Here is a 27192-nt window from a genome sequence, read left to right on the forward strand (position 1 = left end):
CGAAGAACCACAATAACAAAACCTGAAAGACCAAGTATCAGTCCGTCCTTTATCTCTGCAGAAGAGAACCAGGTGTGTCTTTATAGTCCCTTTATATTCTGTCACAGAGCTGAAGGTTTCTTCAGCTGGAAATGATGCCTTGATGTTCACTCTTCAGCTGGAGGAAGGTTTTCAGTATTCATAGGTTCAAGTTCTTCTCCTGCTGCAGGAGATGAGTTCTGTCCCTGACACAATTGTTCCCGATTTCTATAGAGCAGAAAACCAAAAGGTGAAACCAAAACAAAGAATCCAACGAGTCCTACTATGAAACCAACTATCCAGCTAGTACAGCTCCCTCCATCCTCATTTTGTCTGTCCTTGTTCCCTCCATCCTCCTTTAGTCCATCCTTCTTTCCTCCATCCTCCTTGAGTTTCTCCTCATTCCCTGCAGAAGAGAATCAGGAGTTAGTCTGATCTTTCAGCTAGGAGACGATAGAGAAGCTGCTGTCCCTCATCATCTACTGATCTCTGATCTCAGAGCAGCTGCTTCCTCCAGAGTCTCATCAGCATCTCCAGCTCTGTTTCCTCCACCTTTCTATTACGCTCCCTCCTCTGAAGGTCCACTAGATTAAATGTTGTAGACAGCAGCAGACCATAGCAGCAGTTCTTGAAGGTGACCTTGTAGTGCAGCTCTGCAGCTTGTCATGTTGCTTAAAGTGACTAAACAGCTTGATGGTAGAAATCTTTCTCCACCTTTAACAGGATCCTGAGGAAAGTTCTGGAGGATTGTTGCTGTTCTGCTCCAGAACAGCAACAATCCTCTGATCCAGAAGCTGTTCTCTGAAAGCCAGGAGTCCATCTTGGTGCTGGCCAGGAGCAGATCACATGATGCTGCTCTACATATCTGATGTCTGACTACTGGGGACTGAAATAGACTTTATTCTGCATTGATTTCAGCATCTTTACCTGAAATCAGCTGATTGCTAAATGACTGGAATGACATGGAGACTGATTTTAAACAGAGTCACTGCCAGCCCTCATTTATCTTCTGATTCTCCACATTTGTTTCTATGTCTTCAATAATAAATAAATGTCTTAGAGCACATCAGTAGAACTGTAATAATAGATGATTTTAGCAACAGCAGCAAAGCAGCATCTGATGCTTCTTGAACTAAATCAAAGCAGCTGGATGACGTTCTACATTTCTTTTGGACTTTCTGGAAGAAAACTGTCAAATTGTTCAGTTCTAGGATGGTTCTGTCAGAAATGAAAACCAGGATTCATTGAAGTCTTTCTGTCCATCTCCATCATCTAACATCTGATCTGTTTCTCTCTTCCATCAACAACCAGGAAGCTGCAGGAGCTTCTGATCCACAAACAAACTCACCTGCTTCAACTGTCAGGTTAATGATGCTGATGGGCTCAGTGTCCAGTAGAGATCTCTTCCTGCGATTGTTTCTAGCATAATCAACTCGACACTCATATCTTCCTGTATCATTAGTCGTCACGTTCTTCAGAACCAAAGACACGTCTCCATTCTTCACGTCCAGCAGAGACACCCGGTTCCTAAAGGATGGAGACTGACCCTCTGGAAAAAACTGATTGTCTCTGTACACAAGAACATAATGATCTGACTCCAGATCAGTTCTGCTCCACTCTACAACTATAACATCTTTGTTCTCAGCTGCTCTACATGTCAGAATGACGTTGTCTCCTGGTTCTGCTGTGATGATTCTCTGACCTGCAGGAGAGAAAACAACACAGAGCAGGAGTTAGAGAGGAGCTCTGAACATTAACTATGATTTAATGTCTAATCCTGCTTTAGAAACAGAAACATTGGTTGGTTTAAACAACTATAGTTATTTTCTCATTGAATCATTAAAATCTGAAACCAACAAGAACCATTTTCTGTCTCCAGGCCTCAGCAGACCATCATCATGTCTCAGACCAGAGAAGAACCAAAAGTTCAATTCAATTCAATTTTATTTGCCAAATCATGAAACATGTCATCTCAAGGCACTTTACAAAGTCAAGTTCAATCATATTATACAGATTGGGTCAGATTATACAGATTGGTCAAAAATGTCCTATATAAGGAAACCAGTTGATTGCATCAAAGTCCCGACAAGCAGCATTCACTCCTGGGGAACCGTAGAGCCACAGGAAGAGTCGTCTGCATTGTACATGGCTTTGCTGCAATCCCTCATACTGAGCAAGCATGAAGCGACAGTGGGAAGAAAAACCACCCATTAACGGGAAGGAAAAACCTCCGGCAGAACCGGGCTCAGTATGAACGGTCATCTGCCTCGACCAACTGGGGTTACAGAAGACAGAACAGAGACACAACAAGAGAAACAAAAAAGCACAGAAGCACACATTGATCTAGTAATCTGTTCTACATTAGATGGTAGTAGCGGGTGAGCCGTCTTCTCTGGATGATGTCACAGTTAACAGAACGCCAGACCAGGTGTACCTACTATGAAGAAAAAGAGAGAGAGCAAAAAGTTAAAAGCTGAAATGACGACAGTCATTTCAATGTAATACAATGCAAAACTGGAGAACAGTAGACTGAAGAACAGTAGAAATCAGTAGAGTGAGAAAATTAGACCCTGATGTCCTCCAGCAGCCTAGGCCTATCACAGCACAACTATAGAGATAGCTCAGGGTATGAGCCACTCTAACTATAAGCTTTGTCAAAAAGGAAAGTTTTAACATTAGTCTTAAAAATAGATAGGGTGTCTGCCTCACGGACCAAAACTGGGAGTTGGTTCCACAGGAGAGGAGCCTGATAGCTAAAGGATCTGCCTCCCATTCTACTTTTAGAGACTCTAGGAACCACCAGCAGACCTGCAGTCTGAGAGCGAAGTGCTCTGTTAGGAACATACGGGGTAATCAGAGCTCTGATATATGATGGAGCTTGATTATTAAGGGCTTTATACGTTAGAAGGAGAATTTTAAATTCTATTCTTGATTTAACAGGAAGCCAATGAAGGGAAGCTAAAATTGGAGAAATATGATCCCTCTTGTTGATTTTCATCAGAACTCTTGCCGCAGCATTTTGAATCAGCTGAAGACTTCGAACTGCATTTTGTGGACTTCCTGATAGTAAAGAATTACAATAGTCCAGCCTTGAAGTAACAAATGCATGGACTAGTTTTTCAGCATCACTCCTGGACAGAATGTTTCTAATTTTGGCGATATTCCGGAGGTGAAAAAAGGAAACTCTGGAAACCTGTTTAATATGGGATTTAAATGACATGTCTTGGTCGAAAACAACACCAAGATTTTTAACTTTATTACCAGATGCCAAGTTAATGCCATCCAGATTAAGGGATTGATTAAGAACTTTTTTTTTGAAGACTCTGGCCCAAAGATTACAACTTCTGTCTTGTCAGAATTTAAATGCAGGAAATTTAAAGTCATCCAGCTTTTGATGTCATCAAGACATGACTGCAGTCGAAGTAACTGATTGGATTCATCAGGATTTATGGATAAATATAGCTGAGTGTCATCAGCATAACAGTGGAAATTAATCCCATGCTGTCTGATTATTTTGCCAATCGGAAGCATATATATATAGTAAATAGAATTGGTCCAAGGACTGAACCCTGTGGTACTCCACAAGTGACCCTAGAGTTTGAGGAAGATTTATTATTAACATGAACAAACTGGAATCTGTCCGACAGATAAGATTTAAACCAGCCTAATGCTTTTCCCTTAATCCCTACAGTATGCTCAAGTCTTTGTGGGAGAATATTGTGATCAACTGTATCAAATGCAGCACTGAGATCTAACAGGACAAGTATAGACACATGTCCATTATCTGAGGCCATGAGAATATCATTGGTGACCTTCACCAGAGCTGTTTCAGTGCTATGATGAGCTCTGAAGCCTGACTGAAACTCCTCAAGTAGGTCATTACTTTGTAAATGTTCACATAGTTGATTAGCAACTACTTTCTCAAGAATTTTAGATAAGAAAAGAAGATTAGATATAGGTCTGTAATTTACTAACTCATCTTGATCAAGAGATGGTTTCTTAAGTAAAGGTTTAATAACAGCTACTTTAAAAGCCTGTGGTACATATCCATTTACCAAGGATAGATTAATCATGTCTAAAATAGGACCACTGATCAGAGGGAATACCTCCTTAAACAACTTGGTTGGGATTGGGTCTAACATACAGGTAGAAGGTTTAGATGAAGCTAAAATTTTAGATAGCTCAGAAAGCTCTACTGCTTTTAAACAGTTCAGACACTGCGCAGGTTCTAAGGATTCCTCCAACGCTGCCTCACTTACTGAAGATGAGGTAATCATGTTTGGGAGGATGGCAATTATTTTATTTTTAATGGAATCAATTTTATTTATGAAGAATCCCATAAAATCATTACTGCTAAGAGCTAAGGGAATGGATGGATCAACAGAGCTGTGGCTCTGGGTAAGTTTGGCAACTGTACTGAAGAGAAATCTAGGATTATTCTTATTCTCCTCAATTAATGATGAAAAATATGCTGCTCTAACTCTGCGAAGGGTCTTGTTATACAACAATAGACTGTTCTTCCAGATTAAGTAGGATTCCTCTTGGTGTGTAGAGCGCCATTTTCTCTCCAATTTCCTAACATTGTGCTTCAAGGAACGCAGCTCTGAATTAAACCAAGGAGCCAGCTTCCTGTGAATTATCAGCTTCTTTTTCAAGGGAGCTACATTGTCTAATGCAGAACGCAATGACGAAGTCATACCGTTTACAAAGACATCTATTTGTGAATTGGAAGAAACAACATTGCTGCCATCTACAGGGCATTTCTGCAATACGGAGGATATTAAAAAGAGGACAGACTCTTTAAGTTTTGATACAGCATTATCCGATAAAGATCTACTATAATGGAACCCTCTTTTGGGGGTGGAGAACTCAGTTAGATTAAACTCAAATGTTATTAAAAAATGATCAGATAGGACAGGGTTGTGAGGAAATACTGTTAATTCTTCACAATCAATGCCATATGTCAGCACAAGGTCTAAAGTATGGAGTGCGTCGGTTTATGCACATTTTGAGCAAAACCAATTGAATCTAGGATAGTTTTAAAGGCTACACTAAGGTTATCACATTCTGTGTCAACATGGATGTTAAAATCACCCACTATAATAGCCTTATCAGTATTTAACACCAAATCAGATAAGAAATCTGACAACTCATCCAAAAACTGAGTGTAAGGGCCTGGTGGACGATACAAAACAACAAACAGAAGAGGTTTTATTGCTTTGCAGTTTGGATGAGGGAAACTGAGGGTTAAATGTTCAAAAGAACTGTAGTTATTAATTGGCCTGGGACTAATTAATAAATCAGACTGAAAGATGGTTGCCACTCCTCCTCCTCTTCCCACAGATCTGGGAATGTGGAAATTTGAATAATTGGAGGGAGTTGACTCATTTATACTAACATAGTCCTCTTGTAGCCAGGTTTCTGTGAGACAAAACAAATCAATCTGTTTATCAGAAATCAATTCGTTAACTAACAAAGTCTTTGGAGGGAGAGACCTTATATTTAATAGACCACACGTAATTGTTTTATTTTTAGGTTCAAGGTGAACCGTATTGATTTTTATTAGGTTTTTATGATTTGTTCCTTTTAGATAAGTTTTTGATCTGTTAAGTTTTGGCCGTGGGAAAGACACCGTCTCAATAGGATAATGGATGGGTAACAGTACAGAAGCTGCAGAGAGGTGTGTTAAACAACGGCTCTGCCGTCTCTGCTTTAGCTCACAGATATCAGAGTTTCACATAATTATCAACCATCAACACTAAATTTAAGTTACAGTGGAAACCCTGCATCAGATCTTGTTAAACATTGTTTTGTGTTGACATCATGCAAGTACCCGGTTCGATCCCCAGTCTTGGCACTCTGGGTCCCTGAGGAAGACCCTTAACCCCAGATTGCTCCCAAAGCGCCACAGAGTGGCAGCCCACTGCTCCCCAAGGGTGATGGGTTAAGATGCAGAAGTGAATTTCTCCATTGTGAGATTAATAAAGTTCAATTATATTATTATTATCATGATCCAGAGGAACCAAGGTGTCTGATTTAAAGTTCTCCCACCAGGAGAACCTCATGTGGACCCATGTTACCTTTGAGCTGCAGGATAATCAATCAAAATGTATTTATATAGTGATATCATCTTTATTGTCATTGAAACATACATTACAACGAAATTTGTTCTCTGCTTTTAACCCATCACCCTTGGGGAGCAGTAGGCTGCCATGTGCGGCGCCCCGGAAGCGTTCTGGGGTTAAGGGTCTTGCTCAGGGACCCAATAAGCAATAAGCAATATTTCACCACTGGGTGGGGCTTGAGCACTGCCTGCAGATCAAAACAAGGTGTGCATCAAGCAACGCCTCTCTCTGCTTCAGGGACCATAGACATAGAAGAGTAGACACCGCATTGACTGTCGCAGCGCAGGAAATTACGCCCGCCATCTTGGGGCGGTCGATCTGCCACCCTATCCTTCTGATTCAAAAGATATAGTTTATATTTTTGATTAGAATGTGATTTTTCTAATATTAGGTAGAGAGATATACGGATGCTATAAACAGAGTCCAGGTTTTTGTGACCTGGTCTCTCCAACATTGCCTCTGCTCAATGAAAGTATCAGAGCTTTTGACATTAGTGAATATATATATATATATATATATATATATATATATATATATATATATATATATATATATATATATATATATATAGTAAATTATTGACTGATTAACTGATTTTAACTTTTGTCCTACTAGACCTGGTGGATCTTGACAGATCACAGCATCTAAATGGTTCTATGTCATTTGAGGCATTTTCTTCTACTGGTTCTCCTCAAGGGTGTGTTCTTTTTCCTCTGCTGTTATGGCGGTCTGACCGTGTTTTTTCCCCCACACCATAAAGACGTGTAAATAAACCTTTCCCTTGCAGAGATAAAAATCATAAACTGTGAATTTAATCAATAAATAAAATGTATTGTAATGATACGTATTGGAAGCTGTCCGGTTCTGTTCGTCCTTAAAATAAAGTGTCAGCAGCAAAACCTCGGTCTGGTGCTTGGGTGTCATGACGGAACTTTACAGTATTCACACAAAAATGTATCTATCTAAAATAAATCTTCTTCTACGCTTCATATTAACATGAAACATCCGCATTCTGCTGTGGACGTGCACCTGGCTATTGGCCTCTGATTCAACCATTCTCGCAAATATACTCAATTGGCTGAAATCAGGGAAGCTATCAGGCAGCTCAGACAACTAAGGTGATAAAGGAGGAGAGGAACAGAAAGACAGGAATCAGAATTGCAATGGATCTGAGAGACGAAAACGAGCAAGAATCAAAAAATGTTTCTTTCTCTCACCTGACGTTACGTCGTTTACGTCAGAAGAGTAAAAATTTAATTTGGGCCGAAAGTTTTATTCACGAGATTAAATTGAGTGACTTGGTCTCTCGATGCGGATATGACTCTAAGGGGACACAATAAATCATACTTGACTAAAGGAGCCAATTTGTGATGATACTGCATTTCCCCCTATGTACCATTGTGGCTATTAAACATTTTTAGGGAGACTGGGTGAACCACATCATACAGTTTAAGCAATTCATATCAGAGTGACCTTATCTCCATTTAAAGCTGCAGCTCCCATTCATTTTCTACCATCTTAATTAATTTTACTCATTTTGATCAAAAATTTTAAATTGGTGCCAACATTCACTGACCTTGGTGAGTCTTGCAGCACATCAATGATGTCAGAACTGGGGGAAAAAGTCAGGTTACAGTTTCAGGTTTGATTTTCACAAAGACATCAGACCCATAAACAGAATATCTGTATGTAGATCTTCACCAACAGCTTCCTGTTCATTTCACACCAAAGACAAACACGTTATCTGCTTTTAAACTGTTGGCTGTTATAAAAATCATACTATACTATAAAATATATTTTACTTACCCAGTAGACACAGTAAGGATGTTTTCATCGTCATCTTGACACAAATACTTTAAACCTGCAATGAATTGATTTCCTCTGTAATGAGCCTCTTATCTTTGTCTGTAAACACGCCTGCTGTGGTTTCCTCTGGCTGCCACCTAAGCAACATCCCTGTCTGTCTACCTTCACATGGGTTACATAAAGGAGAGAGATTTTATCATAAAAGTATTAATACCATACCAACAGGTTCTTAGCTTGGAAATATGCATACACTGATTAGAAAGTGATTAGTGGATTTGTGTGTGCATCATGGTCAGCAGGCCAGAGTTAAACCATAACCAGCACATAAACACATGGACTGAAGGTTGCAAAGCTCAAACTGTGTGCGTGAGAATTGTGTAGCTAGGAGGAAGTGGCTCAGTTTTGCTTTTGCAGTTCTCTGCAGTGTTTTCTGCTGCCAGAGAGGCTGTGGTTGGAAAACCTGCTTTTGCAGTGGCAGCTGTTTCTTTACAAATTTGATTTTCTATTTGGTTCTTTCTGTTTAATTTCTGCTCTCCCCCTTCATGTGCTTTTAGTGTGGCTATAGCTGCTCCCAATGTAGAAATATTTTAAAATCTTTTTTGTTCAACCTCACAATGCTTTTAATCATTTCTTACAGTAAGTCTTGATTTTGACTTTTTTTCTCTTCCTTTAACAAAACAAAGGAAATAATAGGACAGCCTCAGCTGTTCTGATGAACACTGAGTTTGACCAACATCAGCTGGTCAGTTTAGACCAGAACCGGACTGATCTGCAGGAACCATTAACTTTCTGGACCAACTTAAAGTGGAGGACCAGTGGAGGACTCTGCTGACTGATGCTCAGCTGCTGCAGGTCTGCCTGAGTGATAAACAGCAGATGGCGCTCTAACATGGTCTGTCTCAGTAACAATCAGATTTATTTACTTTTTAAGATTTGGGCTTCATTCGGATATCCTCAATAACAGCACCCAGCTCCTGTTCCTTGGCCTTTCATGTGTTGTGCCCAGAAAGCTGCTGGACCAGATTCTGTCTATCCATCCACCTTGAAGCACTGTGCTGACCAGCTGTCTCCTGTGTTCAGACATTTTTAACACCTCACTGGTCACGTGCCTGCCTGCTTCAAATCCTCCACTATCATCCATGCTCCCAAAAAGCCAAGGACCACAGGACTTAATGACTTTAGACCCGTTGCTCTGACCTCTGTGGTTATGAAGTCCTTTGAGCACCTTGTGCTTTCACACCTTAAAGAGATCACTGACCCCCGCCTGGACCCCGTACAGTTTGCCTACAGAGCCAACAGGTCTGCAGACAACGCTGTCAACCTGGCTCTCCACCACATCCCCCAGCACCTGGACTCTGCAGGAACCTACGCCAGGATCCTGTTTGTGGATTTCAGCTCTGCCTTCAACACAATCATCCCAGCTGAGTGCGCCCGACTCCACCTGCAGGTGGATCACAGACTTCCTGTCTGACAGGAAGCAGCATGTGAAGCTGGGAAAACATGTCTCTGACTCACAGCTCATCAGCACTGGTTCCCCCCAGGGCTGTGTTCTTTCTCCTCTGCTCTTCTCTCTGTACACCAACAGCTGCACCTCCAGTCATCAGTCTGTCAAGCTCCTGAAGTTCCTGACGACACCACTCTCATGGGACTCATCTCTGATGGTAACGAGTCCGCCTACAGGTGGGAGGCTGACCATCTGGTGACCTGGTGCAGGGAGAACAACCTGGAGCTCAACGCTGTATAAACAGTGGATATGGTTGTGGACTTCAGGAAGAACTCAGCCCCAGCTACCCCCATCACCCTCTGTGACTCCACCATTGACACTGTGGAGTCTTTCCGCTTCCTGGGAACTATCATCTCCCAGGACCTAAAGTGGGAGCTGAACATAAACTCCCTCACCAAGAATGCCCAGCAGAGGATGTACTTCCTGAAGAAGGCAGCTGAAGAAATTCAACCTGCCAAGGACAATGATGGTGCAGTTCTACTCCTCCATCATTGAGTCCATCCTCACCTCCTCCATCACCATTTGGTACACTGGTGCCACCGCTAAGGACCAGAGCAGACTGCAGTGTGTCATCCGGTCTGCAAAGAAGGTGATTGGCTGCAGTCTTCCATCTCTCCAGGACCTGTATGCCTCCAGGACTCTGAGGCGTGCAGGGAAGATTGTGGCTGATCCCTCGCACCCCAGTCACAGACTATTTCAGTCACTTCCCTTTGGCAGGAGGCTGCGGTCCATCAGGACCAAAACCTCACGCCACAAGAACAACTTTTTCCCATCTGCTACCAGCCTTATGAACAAGGCCAAGAGCCACCCGTTAAACTGGACACTGTCTCTCTTCCCCGTTCAGGACCTACAAGCTTCTGCGTTACATTAACGCACAGTTTACTGAGTGTATATAGCTTCTGTATATATATCTATTCTATTTTATTTTGTTTTGTCTGCAACATCAACACCAAGTCAAATTCCTTGTGAGTGCAAACCTACTTGGCTATAAACTTTATTCTGATATTCAGACCATGATGAGGGAATGAATGAAGTCAGACTGAATTCTGAACATGTACCATGGAGGAGGGACCCTTCCCAGCAGTGTTCCATGCTACAAGACCACTCTCCACATACCAAAGGTCAGAGCACTTCTGACCAGACCTTCATACCACTTCTTCCTGGAGCACTTCAGGACAAAGCTACTTCTTCTTCACCATTCGATCCTCCCTGAGACAAAGGAGGAAAGAGGAGCTGGCTTGAGGAAAGCTAGCATCATGCGGGTCTCAAAGCCCCAAAAGCCCACAAGCTGCACAGAAAGTTCTGTGAAACTCATCTGCCTGCTACGATGGAGTGAAAAAGTCTCGTCCTCTGCTGAGCCGAGGACCTGAATCCGAAGTTTCATCACCCAGATCGAAGCTAAGTTGAACTCTGACTTTTGCGCAACCAGCCGTGAAATACAGAATACCAAAACAGCTTTGTTAATTTTTGTCAGCTGTTGCAGGAAAGCAGACTCGAGATGACGCAGATCGGACGGATTCCTTCACCAGACAAGCTGAGAGATCAGAGAACGCTGCCTGGAGGATGTTGGCCCAAGCTGCCCCGATCACGCTGTCGGCTAGCCCATAGCTGCATGGCCGCATGTCTGCATGCTGAAATTACTTTTTCCCTTTTCAGTGCCCGCTTCCTTGGATGACCAAAGTGGACGGAAGTCACACGAGGCGCTGTCAGGTCGGGCAGGACTGAGGCAGGGAAAGGTTACACAGTCATTTGGAAATGTTTGTGTAATGCCTTTACATGTTCTTTTCAACAGAGAGCTAACGGAATTAGCTCATGCTAGCACATGGTACCCTATCATTACCAATGTGTTTCGAGTGTTTTAATGGTTACAACAAACGTTATCTCTACAAGGGTTTCATACATTGATGGGAAATTAAGGTTTATGTTTTCCGGCCCACTCGTTATGACTAAAATTAAAGCCAAACCTTTTAAAGTCAACGCCGAAAATCCGCTAGCCAAAATGCTATTTAGCTTCTGGTTGCATTGTGAATATGTTGAAACACATGTCAAATGTTGTTCTGATTTAGCTAAGCTAATTTAACCTCAATTCACATCCCTTAAGATGAACTTTGGTTCTTTAACTTAAATAAAATGTTATTTCATCAAATAATGTTTTGTTTAACTCAGGGTTCACATTGTGAATTGATTGGTTAGTTAAGCTAATTTAACTCCATTCCATGTTCTTTGAGTCAGGGAACCAGGATTCACTGAATTGTTCTGATTGTGATCAACCACTGTTATGTTGTCTTTTGTCTTATTTTGCATGTAAATAGCTTAGCTTCTTTTTATCTTCATTTTGCTTAGTAGTTCAGTTAAGTTTAACTAGCCTAGTAGAGAGGATTTATTGACTGTAATATAGTGTTAATTCAGAACAGCATTATATTGGGATGTTTTCTGAATGTTAATTTTATTTCTGCTATTAAATTCTTGAACTTGAAGAGAAGTTGTCACTCCTATATTCTATATGTGTGCAGAGTTTGTTGTTAGAAGATCCCTAGTGCTCAAATTCATCCCTTTCAACCGTTGTCCTGATATCAGCTTAAGAGCTGATTATCACCAGACAATACTTAACAGACAGTGAGTTATTTATTGAACATTAAATAACTTTAAACAGTATATAACGGCACAACACGTGAGTTCAACAGTAAGAACTCTATCATGGGGAGGAAGGAGCTTCGGACTGCTGTGCCGACTTCGTTCAGCCTTTAACTCTGACATCCTTACATATTGGAAATGCACATGGATGATTCTAGTCAAATCAGGACCTATAGTCTTCAGAAAATAGTCTACTCTCTGGACATTTTTTTTCATATTGGTGAGGTGAACACACAGAAAACTAACAGATGACACTCGAAAAGAGCCCACAAGTACCTCATATCTCCTTTGACGAACTTGCCCTCATCTTCTTTGTAATTTTTGTCCACATGGAAACTTTCTGAAAACGATTCAACATCTACCCAGGAGTCTTTGTCAATTCTGATCGCTAAATAGTAGAGATTTCAGGTGCCACCTTTAAATTGACTGCTATGTTAGTACTATAGCATTCTCTGCAAACCTCAAGTCAATTTAAGTAATGCTCACGTGAGAAAAAACTTAAAAGTGGACATTTAATTGCTTGAAAAAAACTGATTAAGAGGAAACGCTTATGAGACTGTATGTGTAACATCATCCATGCTAACCTGGGGGAAGCTTTCAACACATCAACCTCAAGGATAAACTAACTTCTAGCTGCTGGTGTTTCCCTGCTGCAGTCAGAGATTTTTGACAGTTTTAACTGGTTACTAAACCCAGTGTTAGCAAAGCTTAAACATGCTCAGATTCAACCAGCTGCATTTTTGCATATCTTACCATTTTACAGGGAATTAAAGCTTTGATTTTAAACATTACCTCCAATTTTTTTTTTCAGACATATAACAGGTTATGTTTCCACATTACTTAACTGGAGAAACTGGTAGACAACATGGAAATGTTATTTTAGTTGTTATGTGACCCTCATCCCTTGAATTTCTTTAGAATATTATTCTGGAAATAACAGTGAAGTAGAATTCAAGTCAGACTAAGTCAGTCTACTGAAAGAAAGGCCTCACAGCCTTTGAGGATGAATGAATTACAAATTAAAGTTCCCATCAAAACCATGTTTTTTCTGGTCCCTGATACAGTTTTGTTGGACCTCTGACATGTGTGTGAAATGGCAGTGTAATACGGGAGGTATGAATAGAGGTGGTTCATATTTATATAACGGTTATATTCATAATATCAACATTTAACCCTATGTACATCTTGTCATGTCATCCCCCATGGTCCATTAACCACTGGGGGGGGGGGGGGGGGGGGGGGGGTTACCACTACGCCTCCAAAGGTTGAAAATTTGTCGACATCATGCACACTTCACGTAATCAACCAGTAACCAATAAAAACAGAAATCGTTCACGCGTCATTTCATGTGCTCTGGGATTGTGAAAAGATACTGAAGAGTCAGAGGCCGTAAAGGTTCCGCTCCAGCTTAGCCTCAGCCAGAAACTCTGTTCCAGCTCAGTCACAGCCAGAGACTCTGTTCCAGCTCAGCCCGCAGTCTAGGGTTCGCCGGCTCCTGTGCTCCGTCCTGGTTTCAAGTTCTTGGCTGCTGGGTTCCGTCCTGGCCTCAAGTTCTCAACTCCTGGGTTCCGTCCTGGCCTCAAGTTCTCAACTCCTGGGTTCCGTCCTGGCCTCAAGTTCTCGGCTCCTGTGCTCCGTCCTGGTGTTAGGATATCAACGAGGTCAAGTGGAACGAACTGTTTATCCCAGGACTGTCTGCCACACTTGGATAAAACCGGACAACGAGAAAATGACTCATCTGTCTGATAGCGTCCCGGAGTTGACACCGTTTATCTACTGATGACGCAGTTTGGATATGTACGGCCTTTTATGGGTGTTAACCTAAACTCCTTTATAATGTTTGAATGATGAGCAATCGTGGCTTCTTGCCGATCAAGAGCCCATCAGCGCTGATGTGTTTGTAACCATTTCTCTGACTGTGGTAGATTAAATAATCTGAAATATACTTTATGCTTTCCAGAGTTTTGCATCTTAAGTGGTCTCAAAGTGGTGGTCGCCGATTAAGGGTAAAACGGGCCGGGTCCATAGAGGATTTAACAAACTGGTGTTTCCGCCTCGGACCAAGAAAGGCGACGGACCATCTCCGTTTTTTCCGGCCAGGACGCCATCCAGAAAGAAAAACACTCAGACTACGGCCGAGCAGAAAGTGAGGAGATTCCATTTTTATCTCCAGTGTTTTTTCTTCCTGGACGGGCGGACATTTTGCATTGCATGAGGCAGAGAAAGGGTTTTTGATGAACTGGTTGCAAAGGTGTCGATAATTACCATACGAGTAAGGCGCGCGCAGGCTTTGGTTTAAATTCCAGGGACCCCATAAGGGTCAGAAAGGCTACCAGCCATCTCGGAAACTGGGTTTAGAGACCCTAGCAATCTCATAGAGATGGCTTAAAAGACACTTTTCCGGGTAGGCACATGACCACCTGAGGTGAAAGTCCGCAGGGTCAGGAACAGGCCCTGAAGCAAAATAGGTGGTCTAGGAGGTGGGTTTCGAGTCTCTTTGCTGTGTGAAGACGAAAACACTGTTTTTCTCTGTTCGTCTGCACACAGTAATAAAAGCCACCCTCTGAAAATTTAATAAAATGAAATAAAAAAGGAAACGGAAACAGAACTAAAAGGGTATTGCACCGGGGAAGCGTTTACGTGAGGACTGACTAGGATTTCCGTTGTGGATAAAATTGTTCGCAATGTACTAATTGCGACGTATAACTTTCAAAAATGAATAAGCGTCCATGTGTCTGCGAGACATAGTTATATCCTTGTAGGGCTGAAGAGTAAAACCGTGTTTGGACAAAACATTCTGACTAGCCTCTGGATTTTTGGTTTTAATAGCTCAAAAAGTTCTCTCAAAGAATTTTAAAAGCCGCTAGTCCAACTATATATGAAAAAGTTAAGTAAAAGGGTACATACAGAGTTAATTGAAGCTTGGCCAGTATGGGTGAATGTGTGTGTGTGTGTGTGTGTGTGTGTGTGTGTGTGTGTGTGTGTGTGTGTGTGTGTGTGTGTGTGTGTGTGTGTGTGTGTGTGTGTGTGTGTGTGTGTGTGTGAGACACGTTATTGACATTAAGCCAGTGGAAGTGAAGAGTAAGGGTGCACCTGTTCAGGTGACGTATAACCTGCTCATCCAGAGTACACTAGCTAATTGAAACTGCCATGTAAAAACACTATACTAATGCATATAGGAACATAATAAGTTTTGGTGTCTGAGAGATAAAAAATAAGCTCTCATTGGACCGGGGTCAGGACGCTGGCCCGGCAGGTTGGCCAAAACGTGTGAGTGCTGGAATGGCTAAGAACCAAGAGCATGAGCTCCAGGGGTGTTCCTTGGGAACATTGCTGGAGACAGGAAAAGGGAGCATAGTGGCAAGCTTCCCACACAAGGATGCTGAACACCATTTAAAACAATTTGAGTAGTGGTGCGAAAAGATGAGGGGAGACGGGGTTTTTGGTGATGCAGAAGGGCCTCCGCCAGAAGCCCAGATGTGTACTCACTATTTACAAATGTTAAAAAATAGACTAGCCCAAGCACAGGTAAAAATGGCTGGTGCTGGTGAGTTTGCTCGGGAAAAATGTCAAAAAGAGGAAATCAAAATAGCAGGCTTAATAAAACTGACCAAACTTTATTTCAGCTTATGCTTCTCAGGCCTCGACAAACAACAACAAGAGAGTGAAAGTCTGCAGGGGGTAAGTGAATCATCATATTTCAAACAAGAAGGTAAGTACACAACTCCCGTTATTCCAGACATGTCTGCTTCTGGTGCAGCCGCTGTTATGCAAAACAATCTGTGTGGTGATACTAGAGAACTGTTATCCAAGGCCAGGAGTGTGGTGACTTCATCAGACCCTTCAGTGCAGGTGCCTGGTATGGAGTTATGTGGGGGACGGATAAGCTGTGACGTAAGACCGATACATGGAAAAAGTAGGTTAGATAAACACAAACGAGACCAGCTACGGGATGCGATAGAACAAGTGGTAAGACACGCTCTTAAAACTGCAGAATCAGATGACACGGATGTTATGAAAACCGATGACATGCGCGAATACAGGGCAGAAAGGGGCCCCAGATATAATCTGCATTCTAACAAAACTGATCTTTTTTTACCTGCAACAAAACAAAGTGTGCAACTGCCATTGTTTCAGACTCACAGTGCTACAGGACAGGTGCATGCAGTTGCTTACAACCCTCTATCAGGTGCTGACGGTGTTCAGCTGAGGAACATGCTCCCTGATCCAAGAGAAGGGGCGCACCTTTGGATCAAAGTATTCTTGAAGATTTTGAGCGGGCATGTATTGGCTATTGGTGATGTGAGGGCTGGCTTATCAGCATACCTGGAACCAGAAATTTTTATGTACCCTTTCCCACTGCTGCCCTCTCCACTGACTCACATTAACATTTCTATCCTGTTTTCTGCCTTTTTTCTTGCAAAGAAACCTGGTCATACATAATTGGAATGTGCTGACGGAGAGATTTTAGTCTCTTTTCTTAGGCATTCTCAGAGACAAGTTAGTACCAAACGGTGCCACCGTGGTCCAGGGGACGGAGAAAAAAGGTGATGTACTTGACTCCTGCCCAATCCAGTTTTTACCAGTTTTTAATCAAATTTTGGAAAAAATTTGTAATTTTTACAGAAGCTGCATAGAGGTTTAATGGGGAATGTGATGCTAGGGGGTTAAGAGAAATCTGTTTTTGAACTTATACAAAGAGGTTGAACTGTCTGTAAAATATTTTGCTTGGATATATTTTTAATGGATCGAGATCTGGGGTAAAGGTAAAGAACTTTAAGAATAGTTCGTTTTAAGAGGGAACAATGTGGTTGATTTACTGTAATTTTTGTTTTAATTTTTTTTCTTTTCAATTTATGTACACTACACTATGGATGAAGATGGACAATTCTTGTATTAGACAATTTGATTTTGGACAAAACCCATATTGGCAAAATGCTGTCAGAATTCCTTGTGGTTTCAGACACAACGATTGGAGAAAGAAGATTCTTGGACAATGCTCGCCCCGGAAGGATGTTGTGCTGTTGAACTGAGAGATGAGGACTGAAAATGGACAACTAATTGCGGGGGCAAAGACAGAGGCATCGGATAACCTTCAATGGACCGCAACACGAAACAAAGATGAGTTGGCACACACCCCTTCTGCATTTCACATCAGATTTTCCTGTACACAATTAAAAAACAAAACACACATTAGAAACAAACACATTGTCGGATGCGCTTAGGAGAAAACTTTCAGATTAACAGCAATCAAGATTATTAATAAACCCCTAGGATGTTAATTGTTTTAAATCAGAGCTGTTATTAGCGAGCTATATGAAGGTCAAACGCATTCGGGAGAGAGGTTCTGGCTCGGAAGAAAAGATGAGATAAGATGCCGCTGATAAGAAGGATTTTCTTTTACTTTTCTAACAAAGTTTCTATTTAAATCATCTAAAACATATATAGATATGTTTTGGAATTTTATTAGCCCCACAGGGGGTTTAAATAAGATTCAAAGAGGCACCTTTAAGATACGACAAGCTTTGCAAAACACAACGTGCACGAGAAGAAATAGGGGACACCCCTAAAATAAATTTATTTTGCACCAAAATGTTAATTTACCTGATGAAAGCATAGAGCATCTTAAGAAATTATGCTAAACCTAAAACAGGTTCAACAACTTATGAATATTGGTGATTAAAGCAACGAGTGGGATACATAGAGGGGCTGTTTAAACGTTAAAAGAAAGTGGATAAGAACAATGTATGCAATTCAGACGATATGGGAAAAGTACATTTACATCAATAAGAGATAATTATTATCATGAAAAAACTAGTGGGCTGAAAAAGTTGAAGTAGGCATTACAGCAACTGTTAACATGATAAACAATTCAATGAATGAACGAGTGAGCAAACTAATTTTTCAATATAAGCAGAATAAACTCTGAGACCTTAAAGCTACCTGTTCAAGCAAAGGATACAATGGGGACACCACATTTACTGGCTATCTTGAAGTAGGCAGAGGCGCAAATAGGAACCAAATAATTAGGATGCCTGTAAAATCTGCCACTCCGGCAGACATCAATAAAGCACCACAAAGGTTAAGGATTTAAATGGATAAAACTGCAAGATTAGAATAATGACTTATTCTACTAACTAATATGGGTAAATTAGGGATTAAAGCACCAGTGAAAATAGTTTGGAATTGTGCACAGTTACCTAAAAGGTTTGAGGATACTTAACATCTCTCTGTTTGAACACAAAATAGCACAATAGTTGTCCTTTAACTAGATGTTAAAACATCCAGAAGGGAAAAAACACATAAACAGAGTTTAGCCGACTATTTTCGTTTAGACCAGGATAATCTAACGATTATCCTCTTGCATACATACAGAAAAGAAATAAGGTCAATTAGATTAGTTGGACGTTTGGAATCTGGTCAGGACAGCAGAAGCGACTCCTGGACACAAGATGATGATAGGAGGATAAGAGCTTGAACATGATATCAATGCATGAAGGTTGGCTCTGAGGAACATCAGAGCTGCAGTGGCACCCGACAGTGAAACTCCTGCTGTGCTGAAAACATCTTGAACAGGACTATGCATGACTGTTTTGCCTCACAGGTGATGGATTTCAACTACAAGGTTTCACGAACATGACATGGAGAGGTTGGCGTTCAGGAAACGCACCTAGAACACCTAAAGAGGAGATAAACTGAAAGCCTGGACTTACGACGAGAGACATTTCACAGACAGGGGATGTGGACACCCAGGAATAGCTGCTGTGGTTTGAAAATGTCAGAAATTTGTCGCAGGTGGTGGAGTGTTTCGATGGCCCAGGCACTTGGAACCAAGTTGGACTAAGGAGACGACGTTGTGTTCCCCCAGGGAATACCTGTAACCTAACACTGACTGTGAACATTTTGGTGACGGTGAAGACGGTAACAAAACTGTATTAAAATCTGTAATTTTTACAACTAATATATAATGATTTTTTTACCATATGACTTAGTGGAGAACGCCACGGACAAGGGGTGAAGGAGACAGACATGAGATCAATTATGGAAGGGACAAGTGATGACATCAGGTAGGAATAATTACATTAAGGAGGAAACAAAAACCTATATACCATGATGGTTTGAATTTTTGACGACCATATTTCATTGTGTTCTTTTTTGGGAAAATTAGTGCAGGCAGACATGGTGAGTCAATCACCACAAGGGAGAAAGTGGAACAGACTGACATGGCGCACTCAGAATGAATGTTTAGATTCAATATCAGAATGTATTTTGGGTAAAATATCTGCCCAGATCAAAGCCTCTATGTACTTTGCAGTGGAACTGTACTGCACACCTGATATTTCAAAGCAAGAGCAGGCCTCAGTCATCTTTCGATATATTGATACAGATGAGAAGAAAAAAGTCACTATTGCAGAGTCTTTGCAGAGTGGGTTTCACTGCTGTGAAGGACACAACTGGAAACAGCCTCACACATTCACTAACAGGGGTACTGAAGAATCTGGGGTTGGATTTGGCTAATTGTAGAGGGCAAATTTACGACAATGGCTCTAATATGAGGGGAATAAGCAAGATAGCTGTCGAAATGGATCCCTCTCCTGAATTCAAAGAAAAATGACTTAGGAAGCAAAAGAAGTTCCCAGATGACAATTATGCACTGGTCATCATGAAAAGGAACCCACAAGGCACTAAAGGTGCATGGTTTTCAATGTTATTGTTGACACACTCCTGCAAGAGCTGTCTGAGAGGTTTTCCAATTTTCAACTTGTGTCTGCATTAATGATGCAGTTGTAAGTTAGGAGATCAGAATTATCATTCTTCAGTCTTGTTACAGCTCCCTTTTCTTTCCCTATCATAGCAGGAGCTCCATCTGTAGTGACTGAGATCACTTTTTTGGCTCTACTCCTCTCTTTTCCAACATCTCTTTAATGGCCAGGAAAACGTTTTCTCCTGTTGTACTGTTCTGAAGGGAGTAATACCAGTAGGTCTTCACAGAATGCTTTCTGCTCTGTGTTATAAAACCTAACATAAACTAACAGCTTAGCACTGTCACACATGTCAGTGGACTCATCCACGGCTAAGCCTTTGGGGCCTTTTTCATTGTTTCGTCAAGCTGGAATAGCACACCCTGAGTTAAAACTTCACATTTCTTTGTAGCAGTGAATGTAAACATGGGGGGATTTGCTTTATTTTCTCACAAAGTTAAAAATCAGGCTGTTGTTTATCACCGGCCCACCAGCTGCTCCACCTACTCTCTGTAGTCCTGGTCGCTGTCGTCTCTGATCAGGCCCACCACCGTTGTGTCGACAGCAAACTACACGATGTGATTGGTGGTGAACCTGGGGACGCAGTCGTGTGTCATCAGGGTGAACAGCAGGGGGCTCAGGACGCAGCCCTGTGCTGAGTGTTACGGCCCCTGGCCTCTTGAGGATGTGCAGGCTCCTTTGTTTTGTCATGCAGGTTCAGCTGTGCAAGAAAACCTTTGCTGATTGGCTGCCTGGAGGCTGCAGGAGAGCGGCCACTCCATTGGACCAGCAAAACCAATCAGACTCTGATGAGGCCCACCTGAACTGTATAATAGGCCTGGAATTCATTCCTTCAGTGGGACAGCTAGTAGGAAGAGGTTTTGTAAAGCTGTTCCCCAACCTTTTGTTTGCTACTGTTTTGCAGACTTCTTTGAACTTTTGTGTGCTCTGCTGAAGCAGTCTGACTGTGTGTGTTTGCTAGCTCTAAGCTAGTGGGGGGGTTTGGTGCTCCCTGTTGTCTTTTGATTTGGATTGTTTTGGACTCCTTTGAATTAGTTGTGCTTCCTAGTTTGGTTAAACCCTTAGTAATTTACTTTACTCTAAGCACTGTTAAGATTATCAGACCTTTTGTGTTAAACTGGGTTGTATTGTTTTGTGTTTGTTAAAACCCCCTTCTTTTTTGTAATAAAACTCCTTTTTCTTATACTACTTTCTCTGGACCCATTTTTATGTTACTGCCCCTGAACCCCTAGACTTTGGGGACGTAACATAAGTGGGGGCTCGTCCGGGACACTGAGGGTGATGACATCAGAGGTGTTCTGTCCGACTCGGACCGACTGAGGTCTGTTGGTGAGGAAGTCTAGCAGCCAGTGTTGAAGGGGTGTGCTGAAGCCCAGATGTTCCAGTTTTCCCACCAGATGTTGAGGGATGATGGTGTTGAATGCTGAACTGCAGTCCAGGAGCATGCTCAAGGGGGCGGCGCGTGGGTGGGCTTTGAACCCGTTAATAACTGCTTGCAGTTCTAGTTTCCTTTGTTTCCTTAGAGGAAGAGAAAGAAATTGAACATCAAGAGACTTCTGTCAGAAATTATCATCGTGAGGCAAATCAATTATTTAAAATATTTCTACATTAGGAGCAGCTATAGCCACATTAAAAGCACATGAAGGGGGAGAGCAGAAATGAAACAACAAAGAACCCAACAGAAAATCAAATGTTGTATGAAGAAACAGCTGCCACTGCAGAAGCAGGTTTTCCAACCACAGCCTCTCTGGCAGGAGACAACACTGCAGAAACCTGCTCAAGTAAAACTGAGCCACTTCCTCCTAGCTACCCAATTCTCACGCACAAAGTCTGACTTTTGCAACCTTCAGTCCATGTGTTCATGTGCTGGTTCTGGTTTAACTCTGGTCTGCTGACCATGATGGACACACAAATCCACTAATCACTTTCTAATCAGTGTATGCATCTTTCTAGGCAAAGCACCTGTTGGTATTGTATTAATGCTTTTATGTTAAAATCTCTCTGCTTTATGTACCCCATGTGAAGGTAGACAGACAGGGATGTTGCTTAGGTGGCAGCCAGAGGAAACCACAGCAGGCGTGTTTACAGACAATGATAAGAGGCTCATTACAGAGGAAACCAATGCATTGCAGGTTTAAAGGATTCTTGTCAAGATGATGATGAAAACATCCTTACTGTGTCTGCTGGGTAAGTTAAATATATTTTTATAAGTCAGGGTTATGATTTCGTAACAGCCAACAGTTTAAAACCAGATTATGTGTTTGTCTTTGGTGTGAAATTAACAGGAAGCTGTTGGTGAACATCTACATACAGATACTCTGTTTATGGGTCTGATGTCTGTGTGGAAATCAAACCTGAATCTATAACCTGTCTTTTTTCCACAGTTCTGACATCACTGCTGTGCTGCAAGACTCACCAAGGTCAGTAAATGTTGGCATCCTTTAAATATTTTGATCAAAATGAGTAAAATTAATGTGAGCTGCAGCTTTAAATGGAGATAAGGTGACTCTGATATGAATTGCTTAAACTGTATGATGCAGGTAACCCAGTCTCCCTAAAAAAATTGTAATAACCACAATGGTCCACAGGGGAAAACATAGAGTCACAAACTGGCTCCTTTAAAGTGAAGTATCATTTACCCCTTTCCGTGCCCCAACCGGGTTGACGAACCCCCAACCCTCAAAAAAAAAGAAAAAAAAATGCAGTTGTAATTACAACTCAACCATCATAACAAAGGTTATGTAAATAAAATTATAACATGATTTGAATTTAACTGCAATAAAGTTACACAAAACATCCACAACAGCATCCTGAGGGTTTTCAGGTGCATCAGTGGCTCAGCGTGAATCCAGGGAGAGAAAGAGACGCTTAGATCGGCCACACCTCCACAACCTGAAACGTCTCTGAAGCAGAGGACTGAACTCTGATTATCTACCTGTGTGCGTGTTCACACTTCATTTATTACACATAGCAGCTTCTAAATCTGAGTCTGATTCAGAATTTACGCCGCAGAAAACAAACACGAAGAAGATTGATTTGATTTGTGTTCGCTGACGAGCGAGCTAGCCAGAGAGAAAACTGGTACACAGAGTAACAATAACAGGACGCTCCATAAAGCTGTTATTAATCAGAGAAATAAAACGTCATTTTCTGATTGTTTCACAGCGGTTACATTAATAGAGACTCAATTTAATCTCGCAAATAAAACTTTCGGCCCAAATTCAAATTTTCCTCCGCTGACGTAAACGACGTAACGTCAGGAGAGAGAGAGAAATATTTTTTGATTCTCGCTCGTTTACTTCTTCCGAAACCATTGCAATTCTGATTCCTGTCTTTCTGTTGCTCTCCTCCTTCATCACCTTAGATGTCTCAGTTGCCTGATAGCTTCCCTGATTTCAGCCAAATGAGCATATTTGCGTGAATGATTGAACCAGATGCCATGTGCCAGGTGCGCATCTCCAGCACAATGCGTATATTTCATTTTAGCGTAGAAGAAGATTTAATCTAAATAAAAGCATTTTTGTGTGAATATTGTAACATTCCGTCATGACACCCAAGCACCGGACCGAGGCTTTGCTGCTGACAAACAGACGAACAAACCTGGACAGCTTTCACCCCATAGACATCCTATACGTAGACGCGTCGTTGGGCGGGTTTTGCCTATGCTGCAATGCGTCAGAGCGTCCGCTATGTTGAATGTGGCAAATCTGCAGTTAGACTGAGTCACATAAACAGTATCAAAGGAAGTTTAATTTCAGAATATACTTTATATTCGTAATATTTTTATTTTTGTAATAATACAAGTTTATTTTCGTATCCCTTTAGCTTCATTCTCCTGACTTTATCCTCGTAAAGATTAAAAATAATTAAAAGAATCAAACCTGGAATGATTATGCAAACTGTGACTATTCTGGAAATGTCCCCCCTTAATTCTCATAGCATGAAGTTTTTCCTCATAATATTACCACAAATCTTTTTTTTTCATATTAGTAACTTCATCTCTTTAATACTCCTCCAAAACGTCTGTTCCTAATCTGTGTCTATACCAGATCTTAAAAGGTTCACATGTGACACGGTTTTATGAAATAATGTAGACCACAATGTTTAGATTTGACCAATTAACTTTTATATTCATAACCCCACCCCACACACACACACACACACACACACATACACACACACACACATACATACATACATATACATGAGGTCTGAGGTCTCATGTATATGTATATATATATATATATATATATATATATATATATACCTACAACTAATCATATATCTATGTACTTATTTATAATACTTAAAAATATATATAATACAATACAATAGTCTGTTCTTCTGTTCTGTATGCAAGCTAAAAACCTTTAAAAAATGGCCTTGCACCGCTTTTGGTACATTTCCATGCAGCACAGGAATAAGGCATCTTTTGATTGACGTTCACTACAACCGAACTAAACTACTTTCTGCCACATATAATATGACGGTGACGTTGACGTACAAACCCGCGCCCAATGAGGCATCTACGTATATGATGCACTGATCTCTATTTATTCACTGGATTGCTGATTTGCCCGAAAAACTGAAGTCACTGGCAGCCATCTTGCTACTCTCTACTGTCACAGAATCCAACAGGAATTGGTTGCACCAACAAGCAGTTTTCTGGCTGTGTGAAAACGTTTCACAGGTAATTTTACAGTCAGGGGATGTACTAACACTATCAACTACTTGGAAATTAGGTGCTGAAATATTTTACATGTAATTCATATTATATATATATATATATATATATATATATATAACATGCACATATTTCAGCACATGACTTTCTCACTACTTGATAGTTTTAGAACCTAACATAAAAGTATATGACATTTGACATTTTAAAAGTCTTAAGCCCCCCCTGAACATAAGAAAATCCTCGTTATTCGATGCTGTAGCGCACATATTCCCTAGTTACTGGAGGAAAATAGGGAGTACCAATATGGCAGCTGGTGGCTTCACAGCGACGTGTATTATATACGGCCAATGCGCACTCCAGTGAATAAATACAGATCAGTGCTCTGAAGGCTATGATTGACTGGCACAGCAACCCGCCCCTCTCCAGCTGTGAATCAACGACTGAAGGCAGCATGTTGCCTTCAGTCGTTGATTTCATTGGTTGAATTGTATGATTGACAAATCAAAGATAGAACTAATAAAATAACAGCAACTCTGTGGTAAAAAAAAAAAAACAAGAGAGCTTCCAGTACGGAGACGGCTCCCCAATGCCCGCCCATGCCGCCGGGTCTGCCTGGTAGGCACCAGGTGGTTATCCAGAGCCGCACTCTGTGTCATGCTCCTCCTGGCTATTCGTTACGTCCTCTCTATGGATTTTCCCTTGTGGAGACTGAAGTGAAGTTTTTAGCACCACCCTCGATTTTCTAAATCATCTGCTTTTAGTACCAGCTCTTCCTCAGCGGTTTCCATCTCATTAGCCTGAGCTCTCCTACCAGTGTCATCTAGGATGGTGCCAATTCTCTTCTCAGCTTCTGTCACCCATCCCAACGTCTGTTATTCACTTTCTACTCCTTGAATTGCACTGCATGCATTTCATTGTATGGGTAGAATTAAGAATTTCCCTTGGGTTAGCTGCCTCCCTATCATTGTTGTTGGCATCAAGGCTTGCTAGCTGCCCCGTGTTAGTTGCTCTCATTTTTAAAGCTTTTGGTTGCAACATTTCTTTGAGCTGAAGATGATTATAAAACATAATCTTTAAAGAAGCAGAAGCAGAATAATCCCCTCACAGAATAAGCTTCCTAGATAATGGCTGACAGGCTGTAAAATATAGGTATGAAATTGAAAAATACATCTTATTTAGAAAATAAATAACTTCTGTTTCACTAGCATTTTCTGTTATTTTCAGGGACAGATATCAAATATGTTTTCCGTTTTCACTTAGTGGATACTAAGTATTTACATATGTATAACCCCCTCCCATAAATGTGTGAGGTTTGGTCATCAGCATGTGATCTCCATTTTCATTAACAGACACATGTAAAAAGTTTGCACCTGCTGTTCCACTCATTTTACCCACACAAATTGCTTTGTGCACACTAATTAGTTTACACGTGTGTTAATAGAAGCAGGTCCCAAATGTCCACAGAACTCATAAAATCAAAAAGTATCCATATTTTATTTCCATCTATCTTCTTTGCAGCTCATCTGACCATCAATCCTAGCAGATATGAGTTTTCCCAAGGAGAATCTGTGTCTCTGAGCTGTGAGGAGGACAGTTCTGCTGGGTGGACCGTGAGAAGAGAGACAACCTACAGAAAGTCTACATGTGGAGATGGATGGGGAGAAGTAGAAAGTCCTGTTTGCTCTATCACGTATGTTTTGAAAATAGACAGTGGAAAGTACTGGTGTGAGTCCAGAGAGGGAGCAACCAGCAGCAGCATCCAGCTCACTGTCACTGGTAGGACCGGTCCCTCCACCCTCAAAGCAGGTCTCCATAAAAACTGCTCCCTCCCTGAACCTGCAGGTCACATGAAACCCCACCATGTGACCAGCTCTGATGAAGGCCTCTACAGGTGTAGCATCAGCAGTCATGGTGATTCTCCATCCAGCTTGATCTCTGTCTCAGGTCAGGTTCTGATACTATACTATACAATATTTACAGAATTATTAGGCAACTTTTATTTTTGAGAATTATTTTTATTCACCTGCAACTACAAAGGTTTTGGTTTATTGAAAATGTTAATGAACCTCAAAGAGGACTGTTTAAGAAGGTAAAAGGAAAGTTTTATTTTTTTAGGATGTGTGAAATAATCTGTCCAGGAAATATTTCAATTTAACAACTACCCCTGCTGACCTTGTTGTGCCATGACTAAAGTAAGCTTTTCACCCCATTGCTGAACCAAGAATGAAACATCTTCTAATGTGGAATGAGTTTCTTTAATAAAGAACATTTGTGCTTGTTTCCCTGCACAAAATAAAAATAAACATTTTATTTTTATTAGGTTTCTTAGACCCCTTGCATTAAGAGATTAAAGGACCTCTGAACAACATAAGACCCTCCTTCCTTGCCTGCTGCACTTTAGGCCAGGCAGTTCTTCTTTGGTGAGATCCTCTGCAAAGTGAAGGCCCTTGCAGATTGGTTGGCATTTTGTTGCTCTCCAAAGTTCATCCCTGTATCTTCTAGCTGTAAACTGCATCATGATATGACGAGGGCGGTTGGTGATCTTCCTTAGTCGGTTCACGGTGTCCAGGATCTAGTCAGTTTTGTCCTTCCATGTGGGGTGGCCAAGACATGGCATAGGAGGGGGCATGTCAACCCCAGGCCCTCACCTGGTGGCGC

General features: G+C 41.4%; 2 protein-coding genes across 3 annotated transcripts in view; one reads left to right on the forward strand and one right to left on the reverse strand.

Annotated features, from left to right (window-relative positions):
• Positions 1 to 368: 368 nt before the first annotated feature.
• LOC118558149 (coxsackievirus and adenovirus receptor homolog) overlaps positions 369 to 27192 on the reverse strand; it is a 92675-nt gene continuing 65851 nt past the window's right edge. The window contains exons 1-3 of one of the 2 annotated variants that reach the window (XM_036128621.1): positions 7950 to 8014; positions 7720 to 7755; positions 390 to 1720 (exon numbers count right to left, since the gene is read on the reverse strand). In XM_036128621.1, the coding sequence (XP_035984514.1) occupies positions 1287 to 1720; positions 7720 to 7755; positions 7950 to 7983 (504 nt within the window). In that variant the 5' untranslated portion in view covers positions 7984 to 8014 and the 3' untranslated portion in view covers positions 390 to 1286. Of the gene's footprint in view, positions 1721 to 7719; positions 7756 to 7949; positions 8015 to 27192 lie in introns of those variants that run through there. The other variant, XR_004928173.1, reaches the window with a different exon arrangement.
• Positions 21977 to 27192, forward strand: part of LOC118558141 — a 122992-nt gene continuing 117776 nt past the window's right edge. The window contains exons 1-2 of the mRNA XM_036128610.1: positions 21977 to 22037; positions 22235 to 22270. Of these exons, the coding sequence (XP_035984503.1) occupies positions 22004 to 22037; positions 22235 to 22270 (70 nt within the window). The 5' untranslated portion in view covers positions 21977 to 22003. The remainder of the gene's footprint in view (positions 22038 to 22234; positions 22271 to 27192) is intronic.

The sequence above is a fragment of the Fundulus heteroclitus genome, unplaced genomic scaffold (genome assembly GCF_011125445.2).
Source record: "Fundulus heteroclitus isolate FHET01 unplaced genomic scaffold, MU-UCD_Fhet_4.1 scaffold_103, whole genome shotgun sequence".
In the NCBI taxonomy this organism is placed as follows: Eukaryota; Metazoa; Chordata; class Actinopteri; order Cyprinodontiformes; family Fundulidae; genus Fundulus; species Fundulus heteroclitus.